The 14,969-nt window shown below is 45.3% G+C and overlaps 1 protein-coding gene across 1 annotated transcript in view; it reads left to right on the plus strand.

Moving 5' to 3' along the window:
• Nucleotides 1–678: 678 nt before the first annotated feature.
• Nucleotides 679–14,969, plus strand: part of APCDD1 (APC down-regulated 1) — a 33,036-nt gene continuing 18,745 nt past the window's right edge. The window contains exons 1-2 of the mRNA XM_081149699.1: nt 679–1,178; nt 13,063–13,246. Coding sequence (XP_081005825.1) covers nt 1,121–1,178; nt 13,063–13,246 — 242 coding nt within the window. The 5' untranslated portion in view covers nt 679–1,120. The remainder of the gene's footprint in view (nt 1,179–13,062; nt 13,247–14,969) is intronic.

The following is a 14,969-nucleotide window of genomic DNA, read 5'->3' on the forward strand; positions in this document are numbered from 1 at the left end:
TCAGTGAAGACGAGCGCTGCCCGACGGAGGGAGCGGGCACTGCGGCGGGCCCCCCCGCAGCACGTTTCCAGAACTCAGCTCCTCTGCTCTCCATCTCCTTCCCTCCTTCCTCCTCCTCCCCTGCCTCCCACTTCTCTCTCTCTCACCCCCCCCCCCCCCCAATCTCCGCAACGCAGCGGGTCTCAGACCCCGCCGGAGACCCCCAGCCTCGCCGCGCCCCTCCACGCCCCTCCGGAGCGAGCGGCGCCGCCACCGCAGCCGAGGGGCAGGACGGGTCCGAGCCGCCCGCAGCCCAGGCAGGGGGCGAAGGGCACCTTTTCTTCCCTCGCCCGCGGTGCCCTTCGCAGAGGGGAGCGCCCGGGAGGGGCAGCGGGGGAGGAGAGCGGGGGCGCTCCCGGGAGAAGCGGGGCTGGAGAGCGGCGGCTAAGGGGAAGGGGGAGGGAAGAGGGAGGCGGGGGGAGTCAAAGGAGCAGGAGCGGAGAGCAGAGGGGGTGGGCTGAAGGGGGCTGGCGGGGGAGGCGGGAGCCGCGAGAGGCGGGGCCCGACGCGCTTTTCAAGTCCCCGCGCCCCATCCCCCGCGGCGGCCCGGGGGCGGCGGCGCGGCGTCGCCTCCCCCGCCCCGCCCCTGGCCCCGCCTCCGCCCCGCGGCCCGGCCGCCCCGCCGGCGGCGCTCGGGAAATATGAAGAGGCGCTGCAGCTGCGGCGGCGGTGGCGGCCCCTGCAGCTCCGAGCGCGCGCGGCGGCGGCCGAGGCGGGAGGCGGCGGGGCCGGGCGCGGAGGGACCGCGAGCGCGGAGAGGGTCGGGCCGGGCGCGCGGGGCCCGCCGGCGCAGAGGGAGCGCGCGCCCCGCAGCCCCCGCCCCGCGCCCCCCGGGCATGGCGCTCCTCGGCGCGGCCGCCTGATCGCCGGCCTGTCCCGGCCGCTCGCGGGCTGCGGCCGAGGAGCGGAGCCGCCCCGTGTCCCGGCGCCGAGGCACTCGCGGCGCTCGGCTCGTCCCAGGCTGGAGGCGGGGGGGCAGAGCGCGCGCGGCGCCGCGGCGGTGCCCGGGGAGCAGGGGCCCCGGACGGCTAGCGGCTGGAGCGGTGCGGGGCGCGCGCGAGGTCCCGGAGGACGACTGGAGATGTCCTGTCTGTGCCGCCTCCTGCTCACGTACCTGTTCCCGGCCCTCGTGCTTCACGGTGAGTCCCGGGCGGGCGCGGTGGCTGTGACCGAGCGCCCGCCGGAGCGGAGGGGGAGCCCCGAGAGCCGCAGAAGCGCCCCGGGGGAGCCGGGCTCGGCCGCGCGGAGCCCCTTCCCCTGCTCACCCTGGAGGCGGGACGCGGCGCTCGCTGGGCTCTGAGCTCCTCTCCCCGCAGCGCCCGAGCCCTTGGCGGCGGGCGTTTTCTTTCTGGAAGGGTGCAAACCTCTCTCACACAACTTTTATCTCCAGGATCGGTTGCCTCAGGTCCCGGGGAAAACTTTGATCCACGGTGGGATCTGCAACATGCAGACTGTCATGAAATCTCAGGCTTTGCGATCCTGTCTCCAGCGTCAGAGCGCAGGGGGCTCTTGATGTGGTCCAAGCCTTTATGGGGCTGTGAAGAGAAAGTAGGAGTATTTAGCAGAAACACAGCGCGCGCGTGTCTGTGTGCCCTTACCAGGACTAGTGGTTTTTGAAAGGTGGTTTGAGGGCTCTTTCCCAAGTAGACTGGATGCAGTTTCAAAGAGCAGGGGACTTCTGATAGCCAAGATGTAATAATTAAACGAATCTGCGAGGTTCTCCAGAACTTGACGTCTTATTTCCCTCATGCCATTGCTTGGTCATTTTGTTTCTTTGCTTCATGTGCCACATTTTCTCAGGAGCTCTAGTAAACTCTTACCCAGAGAGCATTAGTGCTTTAAAAGAGTTCCAGGAATTGCCCTGAGAAAGAGAAGACAATTGCCTGGGAGTCACCAAGGCAGATTCTGTGGTGGAATGGTGTTGACCATCAGGACAGGCCGTGGCAAAACCCATGGTGCTGATTCAGGTGTCCTGAGCGAACCTTCCTTAGTGATGGACACCTGACTTTTCTTCAGCAGAGTGTCTCCACCAGGAGCTTGGCTCTCCCTCCTCAGTACCTACCACCACCACCCCAAACCCCTGCAGACCAGATCACTACCCTCCAGGACACTGCTGTGGATAGAGCTCCAGGATGCATTGGAGCTAGCACTGCAGATCAGGCTATGAGCCACCCTAGAAGATCTAGGAAGGTTAACCTGCAAGCTATGCATGGCAATTTTGTTGTTTGTTTTTTGTAGTCCTACTCTGGGCAGGGGGCTTGGGCCCCGCAGCTCCGCAGGCCTTGCAAACATGTTGGGCTGGGCCAGACCTGCCTGATGGCCAAGGTGTGTTCTGAACTCTAGTGATTCCCAGACTTTAAAAGTCAGGATGGAAGGCTTGCAATTCGAGGGCCAGAGAGAGAAGCTATAATTATAGGGTTGCACTCCTAGGCCCATCTGCTTAGAATTACAGAGTAGTTTTCATCTTTGGCTGAAACATGAAACAAATCAGAGCCAATGAACAGATCAAACAGCAGCTGCCACACACACCAGAAAAAAGAGGGAGAGGGAGATGAAACAGAGAAAATGGTTCTCTTTAAAAAAATCTGTTGTAATATCTGTGAAGAAGAAAGATAGTATGGTCAAATGACTTTAAAATGAAAAATTACTTGAAATTTGGCAAAACAGTATTTTTTGCATAAAACCATTGATTTTTGGACCACAAACGTGATCCTCAGCGGTGCAGCCTGGGCCAGTTCATACTGAGATTTTTCTCTTTCCTCTGATAGGTAGAGGTTGTAGTTATACTTCCTACCCCACTGGTCCCAGCTAGGGTTTTAATAGCTGGCAGGTAACAAGAGTCCAAGTATGTCCTTCATGAGGTCTGGGTATAGCACAAGTCTCCAGATTCGAATCTGAGTTGGCCTGAACACAGGATCAAGGATTACCCAGACCCAGCTGTGCCCTGTCCTGGGAGAAAGTCTGGAAGGAGTATGGTCGGGACAGTCTGTGTGGTAAATGGTAAATGGGAGGGCTATGGGGCCAGACCTGTGGTTGTATGTGCATGTGTGCTTACACTATGTGCATGTGTGTGTATGACAGGATAAAAGATTAAAACACAAAGGTTTGTGAAGTTTAATTGGATGACATGGATAACCCTACAAAAAGTTATCCAATTTTAAAGTGGATCTACAGTGGCAAAGTTATTAACACTGGAGTCTCCCAAAGATCTACTTAGATCCTAGGATGCAGGGAATGTCCAACTCTAGGGAAGAAAATAAATAGGGAATAGTTCTTCAATGTATAAATTCTCAGGATTTAAGAAAGGCTTGTCATAATTCATCAGGATAATGTAAAACACCAGGAAAGAATTGGGTGTTCTCCCTTTCCCCCTTTTTTGCCTGATTTTTACTTGATTGAAGTAGTTTTGACAGAAAATGGGTATTAATCAACCTAACCCAAGAGAATGGCTGTGTCATACTCTGTAGTTAGGGGTTTTGTAAGCATTTAAAATTACTGTAGTAACAGATGGTGCTTGATCATATATTTTAATAGGCATTATAAGTTTGAAGGAAATCGCCTGAAATCTCCTTAGAATGGCTTAATGATTTTTTTCCTGATAAGCATTTTATCTTGCTAACCATCTGTCTATTAATGGTAGTGATTAGTAGGTAAATACATATTTTCTGTGATTATAAATGTACTTGAGACAAACATTAATAAATTCAGTTTCAGACATTATTTATAGATTGTTACACTGATAAGTCATATTAATATGATTAAAAAGTTTGCAGGCCTTCATGAAGTTCTGTATGAGGATGCTATTGGCATCCAGTCTTTGCTCATTTTTTTGGTTACTTTTATTTCAACTAATTGCAAGTTATAAATCACTTTTAGGTCCTGTAACTGAGTAAATTAAGCTCTGATAAGCCTCGAGTCCATTGCTTATTTTTGCTGTTTTTTTAAAACTGGAAATATAGTGCAAACTCAAGTTCAAAATTTGATGGCATAAAAGTATACATGTCAGTGTTACCTTCCTCTCCCTCGACTTCTGAAAACAACTGCATTTCTTAATCCAAAGAAAACCTATTGAATGTTGTGAAGGTATGCAGCTGGAAGATGTCCATTATCAGTTTTCTTTGCTTAAATGAAAAGCCACAAAAGTCATTCAGTTCCAAAAACACAGGTTAGCATGAGGTATTCCAGAATAAATGGTGCTTGAGTGCACAGCAAAGTGCTAATTCTCTCTGATTTTAAGTTTTGGAGCTGATGTTGGGAGAGATATTCTTATTCCCCAGTGCTGCTTACTTTTGTAAAATTCATTGTCTTTTCTGAAAGGTGAAGACATTTTTAAAAATATATAATATATATTTTATTGATTTCAGAGAGAGGAAGGGAGAGGGGGAGAGAGATAGAAACATCAATGATGAGAGCCATTGGTTGGCTGTGTGCTGCACGCCCCCCACTGGGGATCAAGCCCGCAACCCAGGCATGTGCCCTGACCGGGAATCAAACTGTGACCACCTGGTCCATAGGCGGATGGTCAACCGCTGAGCAACACCGGCCGGGCGGTGAAGACATTTTTGAGCTATTTTATTCGAGCATATATTCTTTCAAAATACTAAAAAACTGTATATTTCCAAATGATAGCTTAACCAACAAAATCTGAGGAAATACCTTAAGGTAAAAAACAAGACTCTTTGAAATGCTATTTTACTGAGGATAGTTCTTGTAAACAAGAAAACATTGTCTTTTCTGCACCTTTCCCTCCTTAGTCATAAAATGAAATGTTAAAAAGGAATATGACTCATCTGTTCATAACGGGGCAAGGTTCTGAGACAGATGTTAAGTATTATTTTGGGAAATAAATTGACTTGCTTCATACATATGGCCAAGCAGATCTATAATCGCCATGTTCATTTGTTTTTTAAAAATGTTTTTATTGATTTTAGAGAGAGAGGGAAAGAGAGCTAGAAACATGGATGAGAGGGAAACAGCAATGGGCTGCCTCCTGCATGCCCCCCACGGGGGATTTAGCCTGCAGCCTGGGCATGTGCCCTGAGCAGGAGTCAACGGAGACCTCCTGGTGCATGGGACAACACTCGGCCACTGAGCCATACTGGCCTGGCGCTGTGTTTATTCTTTTTTCTCCCTAAATGAGGAAAGAACTGAACATGAGTGGGTAATAGCCTTGTGCAATTGCATACTGTTTAGGGACAGATTGATAACTTTAATCAATTAAAGTAAAGCATAAAACATGTAAGACTAGAAATATAAAAAGATAGGTCAGTGACTGTATACCTTACTGAAAGCTTACATAGCAGGACATGTCAATAGACTCTGCCTATAGAGTCAAAGTGATTACAGAGGAAACTTCAGTAAAAAACCTGCCATCATCCTCCAAGCGTCACTTCTCACTATGTCAAGATTATGAATGTATAGGGTGTTCAGTTCTCTTAATTGCAGAATAAAATTATTCTGGAAATTCACATGATAGTTACCTAGGTTAGAAAAAGGATATGATGTCCCCCCCAAATAATTACCAGTATTCTGTGCTCCAGATTCATTCATTCAGCTAACCTACTATGTGCCAAGTGTCACTGCTTGCTAGAGACGTGGGTTGTGAGGAAGACCAGTCTCCCTTTCCTAAAGAGTCCTGAAGAATATCTAGGGGTGAGGAAGAAAAGTCTATCACAGAGCCCCAGAGCTGGGAGGATATCACTTTGGTTGACGGCAGCATTTTCCCTGCTGGGGGTCCCAGCACACACACACACACACACACGCACGCACACACGCACGCACGCATGCACCCAACTGTGTTGAGGAGCATGGGTGTGGCGGCAGCAGCCAGGTACAGACCCAACATGTAAATTTAGCAGTCGGTGGTTCGACCCCAGTGTCTAGCCTGGGGACCATGGCATTAGAAGAAAAAGACACAGAAAATTACCTTGTGTTCAGCTAAAATCAGTTGGAGCCAGGAATTTGAAATCTTGACTTCATTATGCTTCTCATAAAGGGAAAATACTTATAGACATGAAGTTTTAAAGATTGGCAAAACCAGCTCTCTTTGCTTTTATCTAAAAAAATAATGGAAATAAAAACAAGAGCTTGGTAAGCACAGGTATCCATATGGTAGTAAAATCCAGTAGGTCTGTGATACATACATGCTTTTATTCCCAAACATGAAAAGCTGTGCTGGAGTTTATCTAGCAGTATCCACTTCAAAGCACACATTTACTGTAATGACTGCTTATTTAATTGGGCAGGGCAATTTCATGGCTAAGTAATTACCTGCATTTAATCTAATCAGTCTCATTTTATCTGCTTCAGGTTTTTAGGTATCATACCAGTTCTAACTTGAGAATATTTTCTCACTCTGATTATCAAAGGACTATATGTCACATTATATAAAGTACAGAAACATACAAAATGAATTAGAAAAAAAAATCATTTAAAACCCTCCACCCAGAGACAACCATAGTTAATATTTTGACATTATACTTATTTAGCCTTTTTCGTTGTGTTTTTTTTTTAAGCATTAAACTACATATATAGACACTAATCTGATCAAACATTAGTTTTCAAAGTGTGCTTGAAAATTGTTTCCTTCCCAACTAATTTTACATTTCATTATATGTAACCTGGTTTGGAACTTTTGGTTCTCAATCTACATAGGCAGGTAAAAAACTGAGGAATATATCTAGAAAAATCTGGGATGGGGACATGGAGTGTACTGTCCCTGCATTTTTCCTATCACATGTAAAAGCAATGGTCCATGCCTAAAAGATAACCTCACACATAGTAGGCTCTCAACTATTTATTGAATGAATGAATATTGGCTTTCAAAAGGCAAGCAGTCACTGTACCCCTTCCCTCTCCCACACCCTTCACCCTTTTTGGCCCCATCCATGGACTGGGTTGCTCTTTGAGGGCACTATGGGTTTAGGAATAAGCTTTGCTGCGGATGACTGTGGTAGAAGTCCTATGTTTGTCCCCTTTGAAAAATGTGCTAAGGACTGCTTTCTCCATGCATAATCTGGCCAATTCAATGATGTAAACAGTTAGCTGGCCACATAGGCTTTGCATTTAGGGTGTAAATCTGCAGAAATGGTCAACCCTATGCTTCCTTTCATTTTGGGAAATCTGGTTTTTTATTTGGTAGCATTGGCGCTTTCACTCTCTGAAGCATAGACTGTTGCATTGATAATAGTAATTAAGATCATTCTACAGTCATTTAGGATTACTGTTGTGGAGTAATTTATTCCTTTGGAGTAAATCACTTGTGCATAACACACACATGCACAGATACACACACACACACAAGCGCACACATGGGTGCACATGAATAAATGCTCCAGAGCCCCAGGGTCTCATTTAGTTCTCTGGAAGTGGTGATCTATAAAATTGTACCCTAAAGTCTTCAGGAATTAATTTGTTTTCAAGCGGTACACAATTTCCTTCCAGAGCCTACCTTTTTCTCCTGCACTTACTTGTTATATTATTTGTCTTAATTGCTTTATCTGGGCCCAGGTCATGGACCCCTGATGTTGGAGACCATTTTATAGTGAGGTCACTTTGATAGCTTCCTTATTCGGGATTCCACTGGCCTGGGGACGGTGTGGAGAGCTTCCAGTTCACTTGGTATCATCGACTGGCTCTTTGTGGAACACTTCGTATTAACGTGTGGTTCTCCTCTTACTCCTTTCTTTACCTATATAGTAACTACCATTTGATAAATGAGATGAAATATGCATAAAGTGGGTTGTCAAGTGTTATACAAACTTTAGTTATCACCCATTATTATAATGATTACTTTGTACAGGAAAAAGGCACATATCAGATGACTTAACCCAAATCCACCTCAAAGACTGAAAACTCACAGCTACTTTCTTACCATATAGTTGTTATTTAATCCTTAGAGATACTCTTTTCCTTGGATTCATTTACAGCAAAATATTAATGAATGGAAACCCAATTAATTAGTTTTCTCAATTAACCAAAACTTCTCAAATCCTCAATTAACCAATTAACACACACATTTCTCACTCTTGTCTTATAAGGAAAATAAGGGGAGAAACCTTTCATGGCTTAACCAGCACTGTTACCTGTTCACTTCAGTACCTCTGTATCCAAAGTACCATTTTATGGGCAGTGATGTTCCTAATAATGACCTTGAGCCTTCGTGAAGAACCTGAATCATCTGAAAAAGATCATCATGTCAACCGCATTCAATATACAGTGGCAGAATTTTCAACAACCAAATATTGTGATTAGCCAACACTTCCAGTTACACAAAAAATCCAGTTAAGTGGAGGTTTTAAAAAGTTATTGTGTATAATAAGCACATTTATTATTATAAATAATAGGTATACTCAGACAGGAACTATCATTGCAGGTAGTTGCCATACTTAAGTACTGCATCGCTAAGTACCAGGATGATTGATTTACAGAATTTAAGATGTATTAAAATAGGACATATAAATATTTTGCAAAAATTTCTCTTCATATGGAGTGCTGAATTAGTAGAGGCTCCTATCTTCCTCCTTCCTTCTTTCTCTCTTTCCATTCTTCTCATCTTTTCTTTCTTTTAATATAATTTCTTGGTAATATCTCTCCCTATGACATGCAAAAAATGGTCGGTGCCTCTCTAAGACTACAAAAAATATTTACTTCCATTTGTTGAAAGAAGTTCTCTTCTTTTTCCCTTCCTCATTTACTCAACCATTGTAGAAGCTTCATAATTGAACTTCTTCCTTCCATCTGCTTCCCATCCTTCCAAAAAAGGGAAAAGCGATCTTTGCAAATGGAATTTGTATCATGCCATTATATTGCCTAAAATCTTTTGGCAGCTCCTCTTCACCTTTCCAGTTAAACCCACACTCAGTGTGACACATGGCAGTCTTCATCATGGCCCTGTCTCTTGCTGCTCCTCTGCCCTGGGCCATCCTGTGATCTCCCCTCCCTGAGCCTCTCCAGTTCCTCCTACACAGGCCTCTCCTGCCTGCCTCCTGTGTTTGAATGTGCTGTGTGCTCTGCTTAGACCACTTCTGTTCAGTCTTCAAGGCCTAGCTCCCCTTCCATGAACCCCAACAAGGATGAATTCAGAGCCTGCTGCCTCTGTCCCTAAGAGTCCCTCTACAAGCCCTTATGGGGCCTGGTTTCTTGCCCAACTGAGATTCCCTCAAGGCATAATGTTTGAAGTTTCCATACCTAGAACAATACCTGTCCCTTCTGAGCCTTTCTGACTGTTTGAATAAGTTGCTAGTTTCAGTCCCACGTTGTAGTTGACACACTCCAGGTGACACAGTAAACTCAGGGGTCCCTGGGTTGACTAGAAGTCCAAGTCTGGTCTCTTTGGAGGGTACACCATGGCTGATCCAGACAAGGAAGTCTTGGGGTATAAAGATACAGCTCTTACACTTGGCTTCTCTTGGTGCTTCAAATGACCTATAATTCCCAGCCTTCACAAGAAGGCTGTCCATACTTTCTTTTCTTTTTAAAAATGTGTTTATTGATTTGAGAGAGAGAAATAGAGAAACATCGATCTGAGAGAGAAACATTGACTGGTTGCCTCCTGCACGTGCCCCAACCAGGGATTAAACCTACAACCTAGGTATGTGCCCCAACCGGGAATTGAACCCCTGATCTTTCAGTTTGTGGTACGACACTCCAACCAACTTGGCCAGAGTGGCTGTCCACATTTTCCACATCAGATGAGCCAAGTAAATATTGGAGACTGCTGTCAGTGGACTGCAGACCTAAGAGACAGTTTCTCCTACCGACAGCGACTCCTGCTTTTACTTGACCCATTTAATTTTGCTCCCTAAGCGTAATCAAGGGGTGGAGACTTTGAATGGAAAAGGTAAGAAGGGAAAAATATCAATCCCTCCTCTCCTCCACCCTGAAAATGCAGTTTCGCCCTGGAGTGCAGGCCCAAAATCACTGTCCTGAGTACTGTGCTCACTGTGGAGTTCTCCATCTGACTGCTTGCTCTCACATTCTCTCGACTGACAGCCTTGCAGGTTCCTGTGCCTTGCTCAGTAAGCACAATAATGCAATGGAGATTTGACTCTGGAAACCCTGAGTAATTTATATTCTTGCCTACTTTCTAATGATTACATATTGGTCCCTCTTGGATTCTATTTCTTCCACCCTGGGTTAAAAAGCATAACTGTAGGTGTCTTTCCTGTGTGACTGTAGCCTTATGAATGACCCATGCACATCCTGACCTCACCCCCTCTTCCTCTGCCTTTGAACTCCCAGCTTTCCTCCCAGAACCTCCTTCATCATCTCTACCCTGTTCTCTGACATCTAGGCCTGTGAGACCTTAAGAGCCTCAAGGTCAGAAAAAACGTATCTTTATTCCCCTTTATGCTTCGGGCCTCTAAAATATTTGCAGTAACAGTGAATAGGTACTTGTTAAACTGAGTGGAACTTGTCAGCAACCACAGAGATTGGCACTTTGGGTCCCACCCTCTTCTACATCAGGGCTACCAGTTAGCTTTGCCAGAGAGCCCTGTGTCTTTACTCTGAGTACTCTGGCCATCCCAGAACTCAGGGTGAGCTTGGCTCTGGGTGACTTTTATCATCATTTTAACTGTACTATTAGCTGGGAAGGTCTTTTTGAGAGTGGTCTAAGAGCTTAATTATTATTTAAAATAACGGCTAACATTTAATGAGAACTATGTCCCAGGCCCTGTGTTAAAGAAAACAGACCAACCCTAAGAGATGGGTAATGTCATCCTCTCGTTACAGATGAGTAGATTAAAGCTTAGAGAGGTTAAGTAATTTAAGGTCACAGTGCTAATAGTGTGTTTCATCAATGGTAAGATATATATATATATATATATATATATATATGTATGTATATATATATATATATGTTTTATATTTTAAGATCTTTGCAGTGGATGTACATCTTAAGGTCACTGGGGGTTCCAGTCTCTGTTAGCCTGCAGGTAGCAGTTGGGAGAGGATGACACTGTCTTTGCCTGGACGCAGCTGCTCACCACATCAGGCACAGATGTCGTCACATCACTCACTTCCTTTATGTGCATCCCTCGTACTCTGTATCTTGAGTCTAGTTGCAAATAGGCTGGTTTTAAAAATAAACATTTGAGCCAAGCATGCTTGATTTTACCCTGCATAATTCTTATAAGTTACACTCTGAACACAGAAGAAAAACCACTGTGAAAGTCAGACAGGCCTCTCTTTTTAACTTTCACCTGAGGATATGTTTTTCATTGATTCTAGAGCTAGAGGAAGTGAGAGGGCGAGAGAGAGAAAAACAGCTATCGGTTGCCTCCTGTATGCTCCCCAACAGGGGATCGATCCCGAAACCTGGGTATGTGACCTGACCAGGAATCGAACCGAGATCTTTTGGTGCACGGGATGACGCTCCAACCTACTGAGCCACACCGGCTGGGGCAGACAGGCCTCTTCACAGAGCAGTGGAGTGTTGTTTGACATTAGTGAAGCAAATTGATCACTGGAGGAAGAACTTCAATTCCATATTTTCTCGCAGGGCAACAATCAATCGCTTAGAAAGAAAGATATCCACACAAAAAATGAGATGTTTTGGGTTTTGTTATTGAGATATGTGCAAAGCAAAGGGATTACCTTTCCCATATGATGCAGTACAACTAAAGGCAAGACATGGCCACTTCTTTATGAATAGATAAAAGAAATGTCAAAGCAACCAGAGGCCGCTGTGCGTGATTCATGTGCATCTCAAGACTCTGAAGGCATTGTGTCATCCTTTAAATATAAGCGCTTTTGCCTCTGGTAATAAAATAATGATGCACCTTAACAATCATTGAAGTCTTGGATAGGGTGAAATCCTTTAAGTGGCAGATCCAGTTTTAAATTCAAGCAGCCTAGCTCTGGAGATTTCACCCACATCCACTATCCTCCAGGCTTTTTATCTTTACAGGAAAACATTTGCAGGGTGTGAAAGGGTTTAAAAATCAGTTTTTAGCACATAGCTCGATTGATAGTGAGTTGATGGCATCTTCACTGAATGTTCAGTGTCATATTTAAAGTAGAATCTTCCCCAACTCCCAATGCCTCATGACTTGAATTAAAATTGATTTTAAGTTAGCCACATCACAACTGATAACCAGACAGCAGGCTGTGCTCAACACTAGACTGATGAGAGTTTACTACTGTTTGTAGGATAAACTACTTACACTGCAGATGAATTTAGGCCTATTATTCCTTTACCCATTGGAACTAAAAAATGTGCAGTTTTGTAGTAATCACTCTTAATTTTAAACTCTGTATTGCATATTTTGTCTCCGACTTTACGGGGGTGAGGAGGGGCCAGACTTGGAAGATACTGGGGGGAAATGCTATGCCCTACCTACATTGTAGGGCAAGTATATGACTTGCACCACTGAGAGGGCATCCATTTGGAGAAACCAGAAGATACATGACCTGGTGTGAGCATATGGGAGCCACACGAGGGAGCCGATCACAGTTGGGTTTTGGGAGCTGTTCCCTGGGTCTTTCTCCATTTCATCAAAATTCCCTTTTCACTGAGGCTGGTCTCCTCACCCTTTCCCTTCCTCGCCTAAATGGGCCATGCACTGGTCATCCTTCCTGATGACCCCTCTCTCACCTCGCCCTTCAGTCCCGTCTCCTCCTCTTTGGTGTCTCTAGAACATGTCTGTTTTTCTTCTCTACATCCCTTGTGACATACATTTGTCTGCGCTGCACAACTGCTCATTTACATGCATGACTGCTATTTCATAGATGCATGGATTGGAGTTAAGGCTTTGCTAGGAACTAGCCAAGGGACCTTGTGTAAGCCCATGTTTGTTATCACCATGGACCTCAGTTTTCTCACCTGGGGAATGAACTCCCGGGACACTCCCCGCTTTGGACTGTGGATTTCTGAAAGCAGAGGCAGTGATAAAGCCTGGTGGGGTCAGGGGAGGTGTACATTTCCCACTCTCAGTGATTTTCCTGCCACAGAGGTGGATCTTCAGCCTGATGCGTCTGCTGTTACCCACCTTTTTGCCAACTTTCACTATTCTTTTTCAGGGCTGGGAGAGGGTTCTGCCCTCCTTCATCCAGATAGCAGAGCGCATCCTAGATCCTTGGAGAAAAGTGCCTGGAGGGCGTTCAAGGAATCGCAGTGTCATCATATGCTCAAACATCTCCACAATGGTGCGAGGATCACTGTGCAGATGCCGCCCGCGATCGAGGGCCACTGGGTGTCCACTGGGTAAGAGGACCAAGGCAGGAGGGGCGCAGGAGGGACCGGGGAGCACACTTCTATGGAAGGCCCTTTTTAGGGCTTCTCAGATGCATATAGACTTTATATAATGTACAATGATTTAGGTGTTGTCTAAAATCTAACTAAGAGCCAAACAAGGCTTTGAAATTCTGGTTGGTAAGGAAACAGAGCTGAGTACTGTAGAAATCACAGCTAAAGCAGAGATGATATTGCACCACTGTTAACCACAGTGTGTGAGTGAATAGGTCCTTGTTTACCGAACTCTGTGGGACCACTCCTGTATAAAAAGAAACCATTAGCAAGTGAAATTAGCAGTCTGTGTTTCTCCAACCCTGAAACATGACTTGCAAGTTTCTGATGGTCTAAATATTCCAGCCATATTCTGGTAATTTAATATATAGCTTCAGGGTTCTAAGAGTAAGTTAAAAGGTTCTCAAGCTACCTCTACTAGCCAGGCCATAGTTCTTGGATTCTTTTCCAGGCTGCAGAGCTGAGATTTATCCCAGTTTGAGCTCTGGCTTATCTTCCATTAGAGCTTTTAAAAATAGCCTAGAGGCAGACCTGCAGTTTTCCTCCTACCCATTAAATTGTTGAGAATTAACAAGGCTAACTCTGGGATCTGATCACTTCTCCCCTGCAGCCTCTGGGCACCTTGGGGAGGGATCAAATAAATATGGAGAAGAAAAAGGGATTTTATAAGATGATGAAGACCCAGAGGTGGTTTTTTTACCCATAAAAATTGAGTTTCTCAAAATAAGCACGTGATAAATATTTGCACAAAGTTAATGACATACTTTTAAGTAATTTATTATTTTATTTAACAGCTATTGGTTGAGTATACAAATATTAACTGTGTGCCAAGCATTATTCTAGATTTTGTGTTTATAACAGTGAACTAACAAACACGGTCCTTGTCTTCAGGAATTTTACAAATAAACACACACAAAGAAGTACTATGATGAGGGAAGAAACAACGGGTGCTAAAGGAGAACACCAGAGACCCTATTTTAGGATGGGGTGGGGTCACGAAAGGTTAGCAAAGAAGAGGACACTTGAACTGGGATGCGGTTGGACTGAGGGAAGACTGAGGGAAGAGCCTTCCATCTGGAAGAACTAGCAAAGCCTGGGATGGAGAAACCACTGATGCAGAGCACATGTGCCTGGCTGTGTACACCAAGGGGAACAGCTCCAAATGAGGCTGTGAGGAGGGCGGGGTCAGCTCCCAGGGTACCTTGAAGCCAGGTCTCCTCTCTGTGTTTAGCTTTTACTCTAAGAGAACGGAGAAGTCAATGAAGGGTGTTCAGCAAGGCCCATGCTTAAGACATGATTCAGCTCTGGCTGCTGTGTGGCAAATGAATGGTAGAAAAAGTTTGGGGATGACCAGTGAAAAGCTTTGTACCAGTTCCCTCTAGAGATGAAGGAGGCTTAGGTAAGGATGGCGGCGGGGCAGATGGAGAAGTGAATGGACTTGACATATGCTGAGCTCCAGAGGCCAAATCAGCAGAATGTCAGTGCTTAAATAAAATATTAAAAATAAGTGATCTTCTTAGCTATACCTCAAGGGACATTAATCTCTTCTCTGCTCACATTAAACTCTTTCCATGGAGGAGAAATCCCGGGTCTTCTTTCATTCCTTTTTCACAGATGATGGATCCTCAAAGAACTGCTGAGTGCTTTAGGTCTATATGGTGTTATTTTGACATCAATTGAC

The sequence above is a fragment of the Miniopterus schreibersii genome (assembly GCF_964146895.1).
Source record: "Miniopterus schreibersii genome assembly, chromosome: 10".
Classification (NCBI taxonomy): domain Eukaryota; kingdom Metazoa; phylum Chordata; class Mammalia; order Chiroptera; family Miniopteridae; genus Miniopterus; species Miniopterus schreibersii.